General features: G+C 46.1%; 1 protein-coding gene across 1 annotated transcript in view; it reads left to right on the top strand.

Annotated features, from left to right (window-relative positions):
• Positions 1-22996, top strand: part of mettl1 (methyltransferase 1, tRNA methylguanosine) — a 52723-nt gene that overhangs the window by 18581 nt on the left and 11146 nt on the right. The window contains exon 4 of the mRNA XM_056243103.1: positions 17135-17248. Coding sequence (XP_056099078.1) covers positions 17135-17248 — 114 coding nt within the window. The remainder of the gene's footprint in view (positions 1-17134; positions 17249-22996) is intronic.

Here is a 22996-nt window from a genome sequence, read left to right as displayed (position 1 = left end):
CACTACACAATTATAAACATGCACGCTATCTTCATCCTGATGGGGATTCAGCGCTCAGAGTCGTGTGTTATGAGGCTCTCTCTTAACGTAATTATACAACTGAAAACAAGGTCCCATTTTGACTCATTTTTAAAGATTGGTTGCAGAACTTAATATTGACTTAATATCTGAAACAACAAATTTATAAAACATCACCATTTGCCAATTTAAGTTGGAGGTTATTCAATTTATGATTATTTTTAAGAACTTTCTTCTTGGGTTTTAAGAATGTTGTCAAAAAATTTTTTTTGGGATGATAAAACATTCTTAACTTTTATTCTTAATTCAGAAAAGAAGAACAAAACAGCTGTTAAGATTAATTTTATTCTTAAGAAAGTCTGGTGAATCTGTCTCCTGAACAGCTTGTCCTGGTTTATTCAGCATTAATGAGCGGGTGAACACTTCTCCAGATGAAGAATAACTGTAGTCACGCTGGGTCACCGCAGCTGTTCCTTTACATCGAGTCGTCTCAAGTTCTCTATTTCTCTGAAGAGTTTTATTACTTTTTATTTATTATACACTATGTGTTTGTTGTTTTTACATTAAAATAATAATGTTTCATATAATCTAAAATAGATATGGAATAAATAGCATTCAATACAAAATGAGTACTATCTCTCATATATTGAAATCGAGTTTTTATGTGAAAGATTTGCTTTGTTGTGCATTAGAACCACACCAGACATTTTAGTAATATTACAAAATAATTTATTAAAATAACAAACTTTCACTTCACCACGTGACAGCAGCAAGCAGGCTCCTGATTGGTTAACGCGGCGCGAATTGACGCAGAAGTTCAAATTTTTCAACTCGGGCGGCAGACGCGAATTCGCGTCAAACGCGTGAATGCACAAATAGCACTAACTAAATCATTCGCGCGTAACGCGCTTCCGCGCCAGACGCTTCAATTCGCGCCATTCGCGCGAACTTGACGCGCGAATGAGGCGTATTCGCGTCTACCGCGCCGCGCTCTACGCCTCATTCGCGCCGCAGGAATTTTTTACGCGCGTAACGCGTCTTTGCATTGACTTAACATTAAAATCACTCGCGCCTGACGCGCTATTCGCGTCCGGTGTGAACGTAGCATAAGGCATAGACTCGTATACTTCAAGGACCCTATACTGAAGCAGAAATTTTTTTATAATGTCTAGTGCAGGGAGGACTGTCTGGACTTGTAGATCAGGGAAGTAAAGCTGTATAGTTCAGCGAGAGAGGTTTGTTCCTCATCTTAGAAACCAGCGAAACTCCTTTCAGGACAACAGCGTATGAAGTCTGGGCTCAAAAGAGGCACTGAACCCAACTCTTCAAGAAACGTTTACGGCTTTTAATTTAAAGTAACTTTTGCCAAATCATGTGAAAACAAAGATTGCATTTGCAAGAACTTTGCATATGCATTTTAAACTAGGATTTTTCCTTGTCTTTAGTGTGGATAGTACTCTCTGATTTGGCATTTCTGTCTCCAGTTTGAGCTGATCCTGATTCTGATGTAAATCTCACTCTCATCCAACACTGATGCTCTTGTTTGGGGAATTCCGGCTTCTGTGATGAAGTAAATGAATAGATGGGAAAGGACTAAAACACCAGTGGAAACGTCAGTACAGTAGTAGATGAAATCAGTGACTTTAAGTGAGCATCTCTTCTTTTTGAGCAGCCCAATACTTCTGACTCTCTTCTTGCGTTCGTGTCAAATGGACACACTTTTGATCATATTAATCAAACTTTCTTCCACCATCTCAGTAAGCATCTACTCTATTCACTCTGTTGACTCCACTGTTGTTGAATGAGATGTTCAGTGTCCTTAAAATACTTTTTACCATCTATTTCTAACCTTAAATATTAATTTAGTAGAAAATGCTACATTTATATCCTGAATCAGGTTTATATCCACACTGTAAAAACATTTTTCGAAGTTGTAAGTGAAGAGAACATTATTGAAGTATATCTTAAGGTCAGTTGTTCCTGCGGCGACAGACACACACTGCAGTACTTCACACACACACACACACACACACACACACACACACACACACACACACACACACGCAACATGTTCAGTCGGCGAAAACACAACACACACTGATCTGACAGAACCCGACGGTGTCTGTGCCTTTACAAGAAATCACTATTTCAGTCTTTCTACTTAAGAATTTTACATTTAATTCAGTGTTTTATCTGTAGTTTCTGTGATTTATTTCTGAGTAAAAAAAAAATCTAAAGTAAATCCAAAAATTTTTCAGTGCACAAATTAGTCTTTTCTTAAAGAGACCTTCCTTTTTCCTTAGTCTATAAACTCACATGACTTCAGTTTCATGTCATTAAATTGCACTTGATGTACAAATTAGAGCAAATCACCACGCCAGTGTCTCTGGGGATGTGAATAACACCGTCAGCTCACATGAACATGACAAGAGCATGAACCGCATCAGACTGAAATGATCTTTCAGCTCCGGAGGGCTTTTGGCATGAAACCCCAAAGTGAACGCAGTCTATTTACAGTGCTCTTTTTGCTTTCTCTGGATAAAGCATTAATTAAAGTGTTGTGTTTTCCAGCTGGTGAAGACAGCTGGAGGGCCTGATGCACCCAGTAATTATCCCACAGTTTCTCTGTCTTCATTTATTTGACTAATAAAAGCTAGTGTGCAGACGTATTGTAGTGTTAGCCGCTGATGTGAAGGGAATGGCTGTGCGATGGCAGTGTGAGGTGGTCCTGGTGTAATAAAAGCTCATGAAGGGGGAATTCCAGCCAGGAACATGCAGAAACGGCGACTCAGATTCATCAGCTGATTCTGCCCTCCGTCACTACGAGCCGAGAACTTCGAGCCAAGGTCTACGAGCCGAGAACTTCGAGCCGAGGTCTCCGAGCCGAGGTCTACGAGCCGAGGTCTACGAGCCGAGAACTTCGAGCCAAGGTCTACGAGCCGAGGTCTTCGAGCCGAGGTCTACGAGCCGAGGTCTACGAGCCGAGGTCTTCGAGCCGAGATCTACAAGCCGAGAACTTCGAGCCGAGGTCTACGAGCCGAGGTCTACGAGCCGAGGTCTACGAGCCGAGATCTACGAGCCGAGAACTTCGAGCCGAGGTCTACGAGCCGAGGTCTACGAGCCGAGGTCTACGAGCCGAGATCTACGAGCCGAGATCTACGAGCCGAGAACTTCGAGCCGAGGTCTACGAGCCGAGGTCTACGAGCCGAGGTCTACGAGCCGAGAACTTCGAGCCGAGGTCTACGAGCCGAGAACTTCGAGCCAAGGTCTACGAGCCGAGGTCTTCGAGCCGAGGTCTACGAGCCGAGGTCTTCGAGCCGAGGTCTACGAGCCGAGGTCTACGAGCCGAGGTCTTCGAGCCGAGATCTACAAGCCGAGAACTTCGAGCCGAGGTCTACGAGCCGAGGTCTACGAGCCGAGATCTACGAGCCGAGAACTTCGAGCCGAGGTCTACGAGCCGAGAACTTCGAGCCAAGGTCTACGAGCCGAGAACTTCGAGCCAAGGTCTACGAGCCGAGGTCTTCGAGCCGAGGTCTACGAGCCGAGGTCTACGAGCCGAGGTCTTCGAGCCGAGATCTACAAGCCGAGAACTTCGAGCCGAGGTCTACGAGCCGAGGTCTACGAGCCGAGGTCTACGAGCCGAGATCTACGAGCCGAGAACTTCGAGCCGAGGTCTACGAGCCGAGAACTTCGAGCCGAGGTCTACGAGCCGAGAACTTCGAGCCAAGGTCTACGAGCCGAGGTCTTCGAGCCGAGGTCTACGAGCCGAGGTCTTCGAGCCGAGGTCTACGAGCCGAGGTCTACGAGCCGAGGTCTACGAGCCGAGGTCTACGAGCCGAGATCTACGAGCCGAGAACTTCGAGCCGAGAACTTCGAGCCGAGGTCTACGAGCCGAGGTCTACGAGCCGAGATCTACGAGCCGAGATCTACGAGCCGAGAACTTCGAGCCGAGGTCTACGAGCCGAGGTCTACGAGCCGAGGTCTACGAGCCGAGGTCTACGAGCCGAGAACTTCGAGCCGAGGTCTACGAGCCGAGAACTTCGAGCCAAGGTCTACGAGCCGAGGTCTTCGAGCCGAGGTCTACGAGCCGAGAACTTCGAGCCAAGGTCTACGAGCCGAGGTCTTCGAGCCGAGGTCTACGAGCCGAGGTCTACGAGCCGAGGTCTACGAGCCGAGATCTACGAGCCGAGAACTTCGAGCCGAGAACTTCGAGCCGAGGTCTACGAGCCGAGGTCTACGAGCCGAGGTCTACGAGCCGAGATCTACGAGCCGAGATCTACGAGCCGAGAACTTCGAGCCGAGGTCTACGAGCCGAGGTCTACGAGCCGAGGTCTACGAGCCGAGAACTTCGAGCCGAGGTCTACGAGCCGAGGTCTACGAGCCGAGAACTTTGAGCCGAGGTCTACGAGCCGAGGTCTACGAGCCGACGTCTACGAGCCGACGTCTACGAGCCGACGTCTACGAGCCGAGAACTTCGAGCCGAGGTCTACGAGCCGAGAACTTCGAGCCGAGGTCTACGAGCCGAGAACTTCGAGCCGAGGTCTACAAGCCGAGGTCTACGAGCCGAGGTCTACGAGCCGAGAACTTTGAGCCAAGGTCTACGAGCTGAGAACTTCGAGCCGAGGTCTACGAGCCGAGGTCTACGAGCCAAAATCTACGAGCCGAGAACTTCGAGCCGAGGTCTACGAGCCGAGAACTTCGAGCCGAGGTCTACGAGCCGAGGTCTACGAGCCGAGAACTTTGAGCCGAGGTCTACGAGCCGAGGTCTACGAGCCGAGGTCTACGAGCCGACGTCTACGAGCCGAGAACTTCGAGCCGAGGTCTACGAGCCGAGAACTTCGAGCCAAGGTCTACGAGCCGAGGTCTTCGAGCCGAGGTCTACGAGCCGAGGTCTACGAGCCGAGGTCTACGAGCCGAGGTCTACGAGCCGAGGTCTACGAGCCGAGGTCTACGAGCCGAGATCTACGAGCCGAGATCTACGAGCCGAGAACTTCGAGCCGAGGTCTACGAGCCGAGGTCTACGAGCCGAGGTCTACGAGCCGAGAACTTCGAGCCGAGGTCTACGAGCCGAGGTCTACGAGCCGAGAACTTTGAGCCGAGGTCTACGAGCCGAGGTCTACGAGCCGACGTCTACGAGCCGACGTCTACGAGCCGAGAACTTCGAGCCGAGGTCTACGAGCCGAGAACTTCGAGCCAAGGTCTACGAGCCGAGGTCTTCGAGCCGAGGTCTACGAGCCGAGGTCTACGAGCCGAGGTCTACGAGCCGAGGTCTACGAGCCGAGATCTACGAGCCGAGAACTTCGAGCCGAGAACTTCGAGCCGAGGTCTACGAGCCGAGGTCTACGAGCCGAGGTCTACGAGCCGAGGTCTACGAGCCGAGATCTACGAGCCGAGAACTTCGAGCCGAGGTCTACGAGCCGAGGTCTACGAGCCGAGGTCTACGAGCCGAGAACTTCGAGCCGAGGTCTACGAGCCGAGGTCTACGAGCCGAGAACTTTGAGCCGAGGTCTACGAGCCGACGTCTACGAGCCGACGTCTACGAGCCGACGTCTACGAGCCGAGAACTTCGAGCCGAGGTCTACGAGCCGAGAACTTCGAGCCGAGGTCTACGAGCCGAGAACTTCGAGCCGAGGTCTACAAGCCGAGGTCTACGAGCCGAGGTCTACGAGCCGAGAACTTTGAGCCAAGGTCTACGAGCTGAGAACTTCGAGCCGAGGTCTACGAGCCGAGGTCTACGAGCCGAGAACTTCGAGCCGAGGTCTACGAGCCGAGGTCTACGAGCCGAGGTCTACGAGCCGAGAACTTCGAGCCGAGGTCTACGAGCCGAGGTCTACGAGCCGAGGTCTACGAGCCGAGGTCTACGAGCCGAGAAGTTCGAGCCGAGGTCTACGAGCCGAGAACTTCGAGCCGAGGTCTACGACCCGAGGTCTACGAGCCGAGATCTACGTCCCACGCTCTACTCCACTGCATCCCACGCTTTACACCACTGCATCCCACGCTTTACACCACTGCATCCCACGCTTTACACCACTGCACCTCACGCTTTACACCACTGCACCTCACGCTTTACACCACTGCATCCCATGCTTTACACCACTGCATCCCACGCTTTACTCCACTGCATCCCACGCTTTACACCACTGCATCCCACGCTTTACTCCACTGCATCCCACGCTTTACTCCACTGCATCCCACGCTTTACACCACTGCATCCCACGCTTTACACCACTGCATCCCACGCTTTACTCCACTGCATCCCACGCTTTACACCACTGCATCCCACGCTTTACTCCACTGCATCCCACGCTTTACACCACTGCATCCCACGCTTTACACCACTGCATCCCACGCTTTACTCCACTGCATCCCACGCTTTACACCACTGCATCCCACGCTTTACTCCACTGCATCCCACGCTTTACACCACTGCACCCCACGCTTTACACCACTGCACCCCACGCTTTACACCACTGCATCCCACGCTTTACTCCACTGCATCCCACGCTTTACACCACTGCATCCCACGCTTTACTCCACTGCATCCCACGCTTTACACCACTGCATCCCACGCTTTACACCACTGCACCCCACGCTTTACTCCACTGCACCCCACGCATCCCACGCTTTACACCACTGCATCCCACGCTTTACTCCACTGCATCCCACGCTTTACACCACTGCATCCCACGCTTTCTTTACACCACTGCATCCCACGCTTTACTCCACTGCATCCCACGCTTTACACCGCTGCATCCCACGCTTTACACCACTGCATCCCGCGCTTTACACCACTGCATCCCACGCTTTACACCACTGCACCCCACGCTTTACTCCACTGCATCCCACGCTTTACACCACTGCATCCCACGCTTTACTCCACTGCACCTCACGCTTTTCACCACTGCATCCAACGCTTTACTCCACTGCATCCCACGCTTTACACCACTGCATCCCACGCTTTACTCCACTGCATCCCACGCTTTACACCACTGCATCCCACGCTTTACACCACTGCATCCCACGCTTTACACCACTGCATCCCACGCTTTACACCACTGCATCCCACGCTTTACACCACTGCATCCCACGCTTTACTCCACTGCATCCCACGCTTTACACCACTGCATCCCACGCTTTACTCCACTGCATCCCACGCTTTACACCACTGCATCCCACGCTTTACTCCACTGCATCCCACGCTTTACACCACTGCACCCCACGCTTTACACCACTGCACCCCACGCTTTACACCACTGCACCCCACGCTTTACACCACTGCATCCCACGCTTTACTCCACTGCATCCCACGCTTTACACCACTGCATCCCACGCTTTACTCCACTGCATCCCACGCTTTACACCACTGCATCCCACGCTTTACACCACTGCACCCCACGCTTTACTCCACTGCACCCCACGCATCCCACGCTTTACACCACTGCATCCCACGCTTTACTCCACTGCACCCCACGCTTTACTCCACTGCACCCCACGCTTTACTCCACTGCATCCCACGCATCCCACGCTTTACACCACTGCATCCCACGCTTTACTCCACTGCATCCCACGCTTTACTCCACTGCATCCCACGCTTTACTCCACTGCATCCCACGCTTTACACCACTGCATCCCACGCTTTACTCCACTGCATCCCACGCTTTACACCACTGCATCCCACGCTTTACTCCACTGCATCCCACGCTTTACACCACTGCACCCCACGCTTTACACCACTGCACCCCACGCTTTACACCACTGCACCCCACGCTTTACACCACTGCATCCCACGCTTTACTCCACTGCATCCCACGCTTTACACCACTGCATCCCACGCTTTACTCCACTGCATCCCACGCTTTACACCACTGCATCCCACGCTTTACACCACTGCACCCCACGCTTTACTCCACTGCACCCCACGCATCCCACGCTTTACACCACTGCATCCCACGCTTTACTCCACTGCACCCCACGCTTTACTCCACTGCATCCCACGCTTTACACCACTGCATCCCACGCTTTACTCCACTGCATCCCACGCTTTACTCCACTGCATCCCACGCTTTACACCACTGCACCCCACGCTTTCTTTACACCACTGCATCCCACGCTTTACTCCACTGCATCCCACGCTTTACACCACTGCATCCCACGCTTTACACCACTGCATCCCACGCTTTACACCACTGCATCCCACGCTTTACTCCACTGCATCCCACGCTTTACACCACTGCATCCCACGCTTTCTTTACACCACTGCATCCCACGCTTTACTCCACTGCATCCCACGCTTTACACCGCTGCATCCCACGCTTTACACCACTGCATCCCGCGCTTTACACCACTGCATCCCACGCTTTACACCACTGCACCCCACGCTTTACTCCACTGCATCCCACGCTTTACACCACTGCATCCCACGCTTTACTCCACTGCACCTCACGCTTTTCACCACTGCATCCAACGCTTTACTCCACTGCATCCCACGCTTTACACCACTGCATCCCACGCTTTACTCCACTGCACCTCACGCTTTTCACCACTGCATCCAACGCTTTACTCCACTGCATCCCACGCTTTACACCACTGCATCCCACGCTTTACTCCACTGCACCTCACGCTTTTCACCACTGCATCCAACGCTTTACTCCACTGCATCCCACGCTTTACACCACTGCATCCCACGCTTTCTTTACACCACTGCATCCCACGCTTTACTCCACTGCATCCCACGCTTTACACCACTGCATCCCACGCTTTACACCACTGCATCCCACGCTTTACACCACTGCATCCCACGCTTTACACCACTGCATCCCACGCTTTACACCACTGCATCCCACGCTTTACATCACTGCATCCAACGCTTTACTCCACTGCATCCCACGCTTTACACCACTGCATCCCACGCTTTCTTTACACCACTGCATCCCACGCTTTACTCCACTGCATCCCACGCTTTACACCACTGCATCCCACGCTTTACACCACTGCATCCCACGCTTTACACCACTGCATCCCACGCTTTACACCACTGCATCCCACGCTTTACACCACTGCATCCCACGCTTTACACCACTTTATCCCACGCTTTACTCCACTGCATCCCACGCTTTACACCACTGCATCCAACGCTTTACTCCACTGCATCCCACGTTTTACACCACTGCATCCCACGCTTTACTCCACTGCATCCCACGCTTTACACCACTGCATCCAACGCTTTACTCCACTGCATCCCACGCTTTACTCCACTGCATCCCACGTTTTTCTCCACTGCACCCCACGCTTTACTCCACTGCACCCCACGCTTTACTCCACTGCATCCCACGCTTTACTCCACTGCATCCCACGCTTTACACCACTGCACCCCACGCTTTACACCACTGCATCCCACGCTTTACTCCACTGCATCCCACGCTTTACACCACTGCACCCCACGCTTTATACCACTGCATCCCACGCTTTACTCCACTGCATCCCACGCTTTACACCACTGCACCCCACGCTTTACATCACTGCATCCAACGCTTTACTCCACTGCATCCCACGCTTTACACCACTGCATCCCACGCTTTCTTTACACCACTGCATCCCACGCTTTACTCCACTGCATCCCACGCTTTACACCACTGCATCCCACGCTTTACACCACTGCATCCCACGCTTTACACCACTGCATCCCACGCTTTACACCACTGCATCCCACGCTTTACACCACTGCATCCCACGCTTTACACCACTGCATCCCACGCTTTACACCACTTTATCCCACGCTTTACTCCACTGCATCCCACGCTTTACACCACTGCATCCAACGCTTTACTCCACTGCATCCCACGTTTTACACCACTGCATCCCACGCTTTACTCCACTGCATCCCACGCTTTACACCACTGCATCCAACGCTTTACTCCACTGCATCCCACGCTTTACTCCACTGCATCCCACGTTTTTCTCCACTGCACCCCACGCTTTACTCCACTGCACCCCACGCTTTACTCCACTGCATCCCACGCTTTACTCCACTGCATCCCACGCTTTACACCACTGCACCCCACGCTTTACACCACTGCATCCCACGCTTTACTCCACTGCATCCCACGCTTTACACCACTGCACCCCACGCTTTATACCACTGCATCCCACGCTTTACTCCACTGCATCCCACGCTTTACACCACTGCACCCCACGCTTTACACCACTGCATCCCACGCTTTACTCCACTGCATCCCACGCTTTACTCCACTGCATCCCATACTTTACGTTGCACTTGATGTAAGGCTTGGATGCAGCTGCTCGGTCATGGAAACCCATTCCATGAAGCTCTACACACTGTTCTTGAGCTAATCGGAAGGCCACAGAAGTTTGGAGGTCTGTAGCTGTTGACTCTGCAGAAAGTTGGTGTCTTCTGCGCACTGTGAGCCTCAGCATGCGCTGACCCGCTCTGGGAAGGTGCTGTTGTTCCCAATCGCTTCCACTTTGTTATAATACCACTAACAGTGACTGTGGAATATTTAGTGAGAGAACTTCACGAATGGACTTATTTCACAGGTCGGTCCCACGCTTGAGTTCACTGAGCTCCTGAGAGCGACCCGTTCTTTTAACAGATGTGTGTAGAAGCGTCTCCATGCCTAGTGCTTGATTTATACAACTGTGGCCATGGAAAGGATTGGAACACCTGAATTCAATGATTTTGAAGGGTGTCCTAATAATTTGTGCAATATAGTGTATGAATGGCCAACAGTCATGCCAATAAAGCTTTGATTATTCTGGCCCACAGGAATTTTTACGGGAAGTTCACATTACGGGAATTTAATATTTCATTTTATTTAGGTTTAATAGGCATAATAATAATAATAGTAATAATAATAATAAAGACATGACCAGTGAATAGATTTAAAAGGCTGTGGAATGGATAAAAAATGTTTTCTTGTAGGCCTGTTATTTTGTTACATATTTTTTCATAATTTATTGATAACAAACTTAATTCGCATGCTGTCTATAGGCGACATCACACGCAACATAACAGGCAATATGTTAATATAATAATTTCTTAATTACGCACTTTTTCTTAATTAAACATAAATATTATTGTTGGCCTATCCATCCAACGTAGCATTTTGAAACCCGCTTTCAAAAGTTTGCATTTTCAGGCCACCAAAACGCTGTTGTCGTGTAAATGAACGGCCAAAACACATTAACCCCCTGGGGTCGGCTATCGCGCCGGCGCGATTGTCTCGCTTTTTTTCTTATCAGTGTAAAAGAGACTCAAAATACTCGGTTAATTTTGATCTTACATATAAGTGTTGTACATCATTAGATCCTGTTAAGTTTCTATTTTTTTTGTGGATACTCACAATAAAAACAAAGTGTTGTGCTTTTCACCAAATAAAGAAAAACAAACATGATGCGAGTTCTGCGTTCTCTCTGTCAGTGAAGTCCATTCTGAAACGCGTCCTAAGATTAACTGTAACTCCGCGATTACTTGTCACACAGGCACGAGAGGTTTTTCTTTATGAAGCTTAAATTCTCTTCTTTTAAATGAAGTAATTTATATAAAAAACAAATATTCTCAGTTTATGCAATCTGTATGAAAAGAGAGTGCTGTCAGTATTTTTTTCCCCAGCTCATTACACTTCATTACGCGTTAATCTGACACGCCCACGGAGGACGCACGCTATTCAAACGCAAATGTCGAGGCAAGCCATGACAATGCCCACATCAGCCGTTCCACCGCGGCGGTAAAATGTGTGGTGTATTTGCTGCCTTTTACCGCTAAGAGGCGCTACAATCATAGACTCTGAAAAGTGTTCGTTTATTCCGGTTTATTCTCTCTAATGCGTAATCTGCTGCCGCACCGCGCTGATTCAGAGCGATTAAAAGCTGGTAGCAGAAGAATTCAACAAGTGAAATGTAGTTAAAATAATTCATAATCACAATACTGAAATTAGGCTACTGAAATGTAATTGAATAAATAATGAAAACATTTCAACATAAAACATTGCAATAAAAACATTTAGGCTACATGAATGAGGCTTTACAACTTTATCAGGGTACAGACGGTAGCTCAGTGATCAACGCAACGACACGAGCTTCGAGGAGCTTCATTCGACCCGAGATCGAATCTCAATGTAGCATACATGTTGTTAACCGATGTTGTCCTACGTTTATATTTTCCCACCTTGATGCTTAAATGGGTAACTGTTTATATCTGTTTACTTATTTAAAGTCAAGAGTTTTGTTTGATTATCATTACAACATAAATTTGCTACATTCCTGTAGAACCGCAGCCGCTGCACAAACGACAAAAACTGATGAAGGAAGATTGTCAGCCGATTGCATCAGAAAATGAAAAAGAAGAAGCTCGTCTTTAGTCTGCTAAATTATTGTGTAATGTAAAAGAACACAAAAATTTCAATGTTTGAAACCAAGTTCGAACATTTCAAGGTTTAAATAAAGTGTCGGGACAGTTTTTTTTTTAATTTAAAACAGGGTTGCATCGGTTTAGAGTTTATTTCTTTTGCGATGCAAAATAAGAAACACTAGGCTAATCTTATTCTTGCGACATTTTAAATTCGTATTGCCAAAGAAATTACAGCTAAATTAAACAATTAAAACAGTACAAAACGAAAATTGTCCAAAGAAACATATTTAAATTAAAAACATGCGTTTCTCTTTGCCTCTCTCGCGCTGGATCTCTTTTTAACAAGTTTATTTAGTCTCCCTCGCTCTGATAATACTACTGTATATGTCGCTGCGTGTCAGCCATACAAATCACGGAAAAATTATTTAGCCTTTAATTGTTGCTTCAAAGACACAGCATGCCTTGTTGAATTCACCGTACAATAACTTCAATTGAAATTTTGTGTGAAAAAAAACTTTAAATAGGCTACAATAAATAAACTACAATATTTATAATATACTAAAACTACTATTATAAATTTGTATAAAATATGGGGCCTACATTTGGACACAGATTTATCCTTACAATAATTTTGCCTGCTCATCAGGCTGGCTATCCGACAGTCTCCATATGAAAGAGGAACATTAACACCTTTGTTCAGCAACTGTCCCTCCAACCCCCCACAGGCTATCTGAGTCTGAGGCTGACTTAACAGAAAGAGAAGTCGCAATTCACACTTAAATCGCTATTCTAGACAGTGTTGATAATGAAGGAATTAAATGGAATTACATGTAGCCTAGTGATATTTCTGTCATAAAAGTTTATTACTAAATATTTCATTATTTCAATAATTGATGAAATAAAACTGGTTTGGGGCAGCTTTTTCCAAGCAAAACTAAATATAATCTGAAAAAACGCTTGTTAATTTGTTGTCATGAACAAAATGTTCAACTCAATATTAAATTCTACAGGGATCTTTGGATCCTTACAACCAGGCATGCAATTTGTGAATTAAGTTTTTATTTGATTTTGTATTATTCAAATAAATATCGAAACACGGTGCTTCGTGGTAATGCTGCTAAATTAAATAACATTTATAGAGTAATTATGAACTTAAATGAAACAATATCGCAACATTTCGACAAATACATTATTTGATCTGTTTTTACATTTTAATTCAGGGCGATTTAGCCTACATTTAATTAGAGCGAGATTTTCACCCTTGTCTTGTCATTTTCTCATTGGGAAGCGCTTACATTGCATGTTTGAGTAGATCCTCTGTTCCTCTAGTTTTCATATGGATTAGCCTATAATCAGATAACATTTATTAGCCTAAATATTTAGACATTTAAAGGCTTTAGACATAGCCGATTTCTTATCGTGACTGAGCTGAAGTGGCTTTCGGTTCATTTTTGTGACGCGCAGTTCCCGGAGACAGAGACGACAGATAGCCTATACTGTTTTTGTCGTTAGCCTAATATGAATACAAGTTTACAGTTTTGAACGATGAAAGCTACTCTACTCTTATCTGTATGACCAAAAAATTACGGAGTCGCCTACTAAGTTATTTTAGCTGTAATAATGAGAAAAATAAATTAATCTAAATGAACGCGCCGCCGTGTTTGTCGAACACTAACTCACCATGCCAGAATAAAACCCGACTTAAGAAAAATGCATAGGGCCACTCGGCGTGGTGTGCCAAAACACTTAATTATAAACTTCAATATTTCATTCAAAATAATCTCAACACGCTTTGTGAAATTTGAAAAGCCGTGCATGCATTAAGGCCACTGGAACTAATGAACAACTGAAACGCTGGTTTTGATTTTATTGTTTGTCGTTTAAACGTGCCTCTTGCATATCTCTATTTTATATATTTGATATTGGTGAAGTAGCCTATAGCATTGATTAGCTGTGGAGGGAGGGGTGTGGGGATTAAAATAATTCAGCAGAAGCAGGGATGTTTAGACCAGAAGGAAATCACAATCCCCCCTGGCAAATCACACTTTACTTAAAACCATGTTTTTAAAAACTCTAGGTTGTAGGGAACAGACCTCTCTGCCATGCGCGCGCACGGTTTGGAGCAGAATATCTGTCTCGCATGCACGCTCGCTCTAGATAGATTACGGGATATTTTAACTAATTTGCGGTATAATAACTAGTCGATCACGAGTGGCTCAACAGGTATCTATAGATAAACTATATCCTTCAGGAATTTGACCGACCGGGTTGACACTTCAGCGTGAGAAATCGGGGGTGTGGCATGAGAGCCTGGAATAAAAAAAAAATATATATATAGCCTATATATAATTTATTTTTTTACAGAACTGCTTTTGAAATTACGATTGGTAGCCTATTATTATACAGATGCAAAGTCGTTCTGTTGGATACTATTTTGTTTTTTTGTATTTTTACTTAGTGTGAAATGGAAATGCATGATAATTGTATTTTATAAATATAAGCAAAAAAAAAAAAAACTGTATGGTGTAACAGAGTTTTAGAGCTAGACAAATCTCTTTGCAATAATAAATATAAAATTTACAGCAGACCATGTTTGTGCGGGATTTGAACCCGTCATCTTGATGATGAACCGTAAGTTCTACCGCTCAGCTATGAATTTTCTCACTGAGAAATACCCAAACGTCTGTTTCTGACATGAGCGAGAAAACGTTTTGTCTTTAGCCTGTGAGAGTGTAGGCCTACTTTAGCCTTTTAAAGTTTTAAAAGATTATATCTTATCTGTATGACCAACAATTTGTTGTAGGCTTATTTGGAAATTACCATAACTTGTAGTATTTCATCCTTAGGCTACTGTTAATAGACATTAGCCCCACTTACGTTTTGCTAAATGTCCCTTTGCGCCACCTGGCGGTCATTTCGCGAACGACTTTGCAATGCGACTGGTTTATTTTTACCGCGGTGGATGGCTAAAAATGGTATGTGGATGGCTAAAAGGTGTGACTATAAATGTGCTTTTGGCTTTCATTTAAATTTTGATTGTTTGTATATATATATATATATATATATATATATATATATATGTGTGTGTATAAACATTTATTTATTCATATACACTACCGTTCAAAAGTTTGGGGTCGGTACGATTTTAAATACTTTTAAAAGAATTCTCTTCTGCTAACCATGGCTGCGCTTATTTGATTAAAAATACAACAAAAATCAGTTATAGTATTAAATATTATCTCCAGTGTAAATCAGCTGTTTTCTGTGTGAATATATAGTAAAGTGTAATTTATTCCTGTGATCAAAGCTGATTTTTCAGCATCACCAGTGTCAGTGTCTTCAGTGTCAAATGATCCTTCACAAATCAGTATAATATGAGGATTTGATGCTCAAGAAACATTTATTATTATTATCAATGTTGAAACAGTTGTTGGTCTGTCAGTTGTACAGTTTTTTGTTTGTTTTAGGATTCTTTGATGAATAGGAAGTTCAAAAGACTTTTGTAACATTATAAATGTCTTTACTGTCACTTTCGATCAAATTAATTATTCCTTGATAAATAAAAGTATTGTTTTCTTTCCTCCAAAAAATAAAAATAAAATTCTCACTGACCCCAAACTTTTGAACGGTAGTGTATATATATTGTCCTTGCATTCTTTCTTGTGTGACACCCCTGATTGAAAGGCTCATTAGTATGCAGACTGCTCAGGTGAGAACTGCCTAATTATTCATGAGGGGGTTGGGCCGTTCCGTCCATCCGCATATTGCCTTTGCAAGCAAAAAAATGTTTTTCACAATTTAAAACAATCTATTGTTTTATGTGAATGATAAGGCAGAATGATTTTCAGATCAATTTGAAGCAAAAACTCTAGGCGATAACATCCACTAGTCAAAAGTCTTGTGGACAAATATTTAGTATGTTATTTGTGGCCTTATATTATAAACTTTATTTTTTATTTTTTTCAATAACCACGCATAAACAATATTCTCTCAAAAATACAAACATGTACATACATGTTGCTCACATATTATGGTAGCCCTGTGTGTGCTATATAGAGTGTAATTTCACCTGTGCCATTAATATGTTTATAAGCAACTGAAAAAAGCACAAATGTCAGAGCATGCCAAAACATCTCAAGGACCCCGAAAACACCTCAGACCCCAGAGGGTTAAAAAAACTTCCGCTTTTAGTTGAAAACGGTGTTGTGTAAATGGCCCCTAAAACTTGACTAAACAAAACCAGGATAGGTTGACAAATATGATAAAAGCTAAAAATGGCATTTGACACAGTGACAGGACTAAGGCTAAATTAAAAAGTAGCTGACAAAATTAACCCTACGTTGAAGACGGCTAGCTATAGGACTCAGTCGGAGATTATAACATGTTTCAAAGTTTGAGCGTTTCCTCCTCCAGAGCACAAGGTGGCGCTGCGAGCGGCTGAAGTGTTGCAGTAGTTCAGCTTATTCGTTTGTGAATTCTACAGCAACAAGCTAATTTAACGTGACAAATGCTCCATCACAGTTTCTTCTCGAGCACAGCGCTGAAGACAAGATTTCTGGACTTTAACCATTTTAAATGATGAGAAGTTTGTAGTTTTAAGAAACTACACTTTCAAAATGGTTAACTAATAGCAAACTACTCTCACTATTACTGCCATAGAAAGATTTGGTTAAAATAGTAAGAATAGGATACTGTACAATCCCACAAATCACAGGTAACATTTTGCTGTCATTTGTTTGTTTTTTGCAGCTCAGTAAGATGTTCTTTCTCTTTCCGGATCCACACTTCAAGAAAACCAAACACAAGTGGCGCATCATTAGCCCTACGCTACTGGCGGAGTACGCGTACACACTCCGGGTCGGGGTAAGAGCGCTTTACTCTTCATGAGCCGTTCAAAACAAACCAATGCATGATGTTCAGTGCAAGGGGTTTCCTTGATAGCACATTTATCACCAGTTCAAATCCTTCATGATAAATCTACTTCGAGAGCGACTCTCTTTATTTATTAGCTTTACCTTCATGTTATTCATATGGGATTAGAGAAAACATGGCTCATGGTGTGTGTGTGTGTTGTTCCCCGCTGGAGGCGAGGAAACATCTGGAAAGGCCAGAGAAAGAGAGAAAGCCCGCCTTAAAGGGGTCATCGGATGCAAAATTCATTTTTATATGGTTTGCATATACATGTGTCTCAGCAGTGTGTGGACGAGCCGCTGTGTTTGAGGAGATAAAGAGTGTGTTGTTTTACACAACCATTGATGAATTTTGACCAAAGTATGTTACAAACTTAACATGAACACCCTAAAGAATCACACCAACTTGTGGAAAATGGGCATCCGACGCCCCCTTTAAGAGTGTGTGTAGATGTGTCCACAGTGAAGGTGTGCGGACGAGGTTAGAGGAGGGATCTGAGGATACAGCTCCACTAAAGCAATGCAGTAACAGTAGAGATTCCTGTAAACGCTTCTTCATTCCAGGCACACGTTAGTGAGAGTGAACGGCTACTGAAGTCCCTTTGATACTTCTGAGAATCTTATCTTCCAACTCTTCTATCTGCACTGTCTAAAGAGTAAACGCCAATGACACGCGATAAGACCAATGTTTGCTGTCCTGCTGTTTCGACTCGCTCTGTCAGGGGAATCTGGTACAGTTCAAAGTGTGTAAGGCAAGACCACTGATTGATTTCCATGTAAACTGTGATGGACTGGAGATGTGGAGGTGTGTGTGAGACACACACTCTCAGGTGTTCCACACACACTCAGGTGGGGTGTTCGACACACACTCTCAGGTGTTCCACACACACTCAGGTGGGGTGTTCGACACACACTCTCAGGTGGGGTGTTCGACACACACTCTCTGGTGTTCCACACACACACACACACACACACACACACTCTCAGGTGTTCCACACACACACACACACACACACACACTGTCTCAGGTGTTCCACACACACCCACACACACACACACTCTCTGGTGTTCCACACACACACACACACACACACTCTCAGGTGTTCCACACACACACACACACACACACACACTCTCTCAGGTGTTCCACACACACACACACACACACACACACACACTGTCTCAGGTGTTCCACACACACACACACACACACACACACACACACTCTCAGGTGTTCCACACACACACACACACACACACACACTGTCTCAGGTGTTCCACACACACCCACACACACACACTCTCTGGTGTTCCACACACACACACACACACACACACTCTCAGGTGTTCCACACACACACACACACACACACACACACACACACTCTCTCAGGTGTTCCACACACACCCACACACACACACTCTCTGGTGTTCCACACACACACACACACACACACTCTCAGGTGTTCCACACACACCCACACACACACACACTCTCTGGTGTTCCACACACACCCACACACACACACACTCTCTGGTGTTCCACACACACACACACACACACACTCTCAGGTGTTCCACACACACACACACACACACACTCTCTCAGGTGTTCCACACACACCCACACACACACACTCTCTGGTGTTCCACACACACACACACACACACACTCTCAGATGTTACACACACACACACACACACTCACAGGTGTTCCACACACACACACACACACACACACACACACACACACTCTCTCAGGTGTTCCACACACACCCACACACACACACTCTCTGGTGTTCCACACACACACACACACACACACTCTCAGGTGTTACACACACACACACACACACACTCTCAGGTGTTCCACACACACACACCCACACACACTCTCTGGTGTTCCACACACACACACACACACACACACACACTCTCAGGTGTTACACACACACACACACACACACTCTCAGGTGTTCCACACACACACACCCACACACACTCTCTGGTGTTCCACACACACACACACACACACACACTCTCAGGTGTTCCACACACACACACACTCTCAGGTGTTCCACACACACCCACACACACACACTCTCAGGTGTTCCACACACACACACACACACACACACACACACACTCTCAGGTGTTCCACACACACACACACACACACACACACACACTCTCTGGTGTTCCACACACACCCACAGACACTCTCTGGTGTTCCACACACACCCACAGACACTCTCTGGTGTTCCACACACACACACACACACACACACACACACACACACACTCTCAGGTGTTCCACACACACACACACACACACACACACACTCTCAGGTGTTCGACACACACTCTCGGGTGTTCGACATTGTGTGTTGCAGGGTTTAGTGTACACTAACACTGGTGTGTGTTGCAGGGTTTAGTGCACACTAACACTGGTGTGTGTTGCAGGGATTAGTGCACACTAACACTGGTGTGTGTTGCAGGGTTTAGTGCACACTAACACTGGTGTGTGTTGTGTGTTGCAGGGTTTAGTGCACACTAACACTGGTTAGTGTTGCAGGGATTAGTGCACACTAACACTGGTGTGTGTTGCAGGGATTAGTGCACACTAACACTGTTGTGTGTTGCAGGGATTTTTGTATACTAACACTGATGTGTGTGTTGCAGGGATTAGTGCACACTAACACTGGTGTGTGTTGCAGGGTTTAGTGTACACTAACACTGGTGTGTGTTGCAGGGATTTTTGTATACTAACACTGATGTGTGTGTTGCAGGGATTAGTGCACACTAACACTGGTGTGTGTTGCAGGGTTTAGTGTACACTAACACTGGTGTGTGTTGCAGGGATTAGTGTACACTAACACTGGTGTGTGTTGCAGGGATTAGTGTACACTAACACTGGTGTGTGTTGCAGGGATTAGTGTACACTAACACTGGTGTGTGTTGCAGGGATTAGTCTACACTAACACTGGTGTGTGTTGCAGGGATTTTTGTATACTAACACTGATGTGTGTGTTGCAGGGTTTAGTGCACACTAACACTGGTGTGTGTTGCAGGGATTAGTGCACACTAACACTGGTGTGTGTTGCAGGGTTTAGTGCACACTAACACTGGTGTGTGTTGTGTGTTGGAGGGTTTAGTGCACACTAACACTGGTTAGTGTTGCAGGGATTAGTGCACACTAACACTGGTGTGTGTTGCAGGGATTAGTGCACACTAACACTGTTGTGTGTGTTGCAGGGTTTAGTGCACACTAACACTGGTGTGTGTTGCAGGGTTTAGTGCACACTAACACTGGTGTGTGTTGCAGGGATTAGTGTTCACTAACACTGGTGTGTGTTGCAGGGAGTTTTGTATACTAACACTGATGTGTGTGTTGCAGGGATTAGTGCACACTAACACTGGTGTGTGTTGCAGGGTTTAGTGTACACTAACACTGGTGTGTGTTGCAGGGATTTTTGTATACTAACACTGATGTGTGTGTTGCAGGGATTAGTGCACACTAACACTGGTGTGTGTTGCAGGGTTTAGTGTACACTAACACTGGTGTGTGTTGCAGGGATTAGTGTACACTAACACTGGTGTGTGTTGCAGGGATTAGTGTACACTAACACTGGTGTGTGTTGCAGGGATTAGTGTACACTAACACTGGTGTGTGTTGCAGGGATTAGTCTACACTAACACTGGTGTGTGTTGCAGGGTTTAGTGCACACTAACACTGGTGTGTGTTGCAGGGATTAGTGCACACTAACACTGGTGTGTGTTGCAGGGTTTAGTGCACACTAACACTGGTGTGTGTTGCAGGGATTAGTGCACACTAACACTGGTGTGTGTTGCAGGGATTAGTGCACACTAACACTGGTGTGTGTTGCAGGGATTAGTGCACACTAACACTGGTGTGTGTTGCAGGGATTAGTGTACACTAACACTGGTGTGTGTTGCAGGGATTAGTGTACACTAACACTGGTGTGTGTTGCAGGGATTAGTGTACACTAACACTGGTGTGTGTTGCAGGGTTTAGTGCACACTAACACTGGTGTGTGTTGCAGGGATTAGTGCACACTAACACTGGTGTGTGTTGCAGGGATTAGTGTACACTAACACTGGTGTGTGTTGCAGGGATTAGTGCACACTAACACTGGTGTGTGTTGCAGGGATTAGTGCACACTAACACTGGTGTGTGTTGCAGGGTTTAGTGCACACTAACACTGGTGTGTGTTGCAGGGATTACTGCACACTAACACTGGTGTGTGTTGCAGGGATTACTGCACACTAACACTGGTGTGTGTTGCAGGGATTAGTGTACACTAACACTGGTGTGTGTTGCAGGGATTAGTGCACACTAACACTGGTGTGTGTTGCAGGGTTTAGTGTACACTAACACTGGTGTGTGTTGCAGGGATTAGTGCACACTAACACTGGTGTGTGTTGCAGGGATTAGTGTACACTAACACTGGTGTGTGTTGCAGGGATTAGTGCACACTAACACTGGTGTGTGTTGCAGGGATTAGTGCACACTAACACTGGTGTGTGTTGCAGGGATTAGTGTATACTAACACTGGTGTGTGTTGCAGGGATTAGTGTATACTAACACTGATGTGTGTGTTGCAGGGATTAGTGCACACTAACACTGGTGTGTGTTGCAGGGTTTAGTGTACACTAACACTGGTGTGTGTTGCAGGGATTAGTGTACACTAACACTGGTGTGTGTTGCAGGGATTAGTGCACACTAACGCTGGTGTGTGTTGCAGGGATTAGTGCACACTAACACTGGTGTGTGTTGCAGGGATTAGTGTATACTAACACTGATGTGTGTGTTGCAGGGATTAGTGCACACTAACACTGGTGTGTGTTGCAGGGATTAGTGCACACTAACACTGGTGTGTGTTGCAGGGTTTAGTGTACACTAACACTGATGTGTGTTGCAGGGATTAGTGTATACTAACACTGGTGTGTGTTGCAGGGATTAGTGTATACTAACACTGATGTGTGTGTTGCAGGGATTAGTGCACACTAACACTGGTGTGTGTTGCAGGGTTTAGTGTACACTAACACTGGTGTGTGTTGCAGGGATTAGTGTACACTAACACTGGTGTGTGTTGCAGGGATTAGTGCACACTAACGCTGGTGTGTGTTGCAGGGATTAGTGCACACTAACACTGGTGTGTGTTGCAGGGATTAGTGTATACTAACACTGATGTGTGTGTTGCAGGGATTAGTGCACACTAACACTGGTGTGTGTTGCAGGGTTTAGTGTACACTAACACTGGTGTGTGTTGCAGGGATTAGTGTACACTAACACTGGTGTGTGTTGCAGGGATTAGTGTACACTAACACTGGTGTGTGTTGCAGGGTTTAGTGTATACTAACACTGATGTGTGTGTTGCAGGGATTAGTGCACACTAACACTGGTGTGTGTTGCAGGGTTTAGTGTACACTAACACTGATGTGTGTTGCAGGGATTAGTGTATACTAACACTGGTGTGTGTTGCTGGGATTAGTGTATACTAACACTGATGTGTGTGTTGCAGGGATTAGTGCACACTAACACTGGTGTGTGTTGCAGGGTTTAGTGTACACTAACACTGGTGTGTGTTGCAGGGATTAGTGTACACTAACACTGGTGTGTGTTGCAGGGATTAGTGCACACTAACGCTGGTGTGTGTTGCAGGGATTAGTGCACACT

This window comes from Rhinichthys klamathensis, unplaced genomic scaffold (assembly GCF_029890125.1).
Source record: "Rhinichthys klamathensis goyatoka isolate OS25496 unplaced genomic scaffold, OSU_Roscu_1.1 h1tg000778l_1, whole genome shotgun sequence".
In the NCBI taxonomy this organism is placed as follows: domain Eukaryota; kingdom Metazoa; phylum Chordata; class Actinopteri; order Cypriniformes; family Leuciscidae; genus Rhinichthys; species Rhinichthys klamathensis.
The sequence above is the reverse complement of the archived record's forward strand: the minus strand, read 5'-3'. Positions and strand labels throughout refer to the sequence as shown.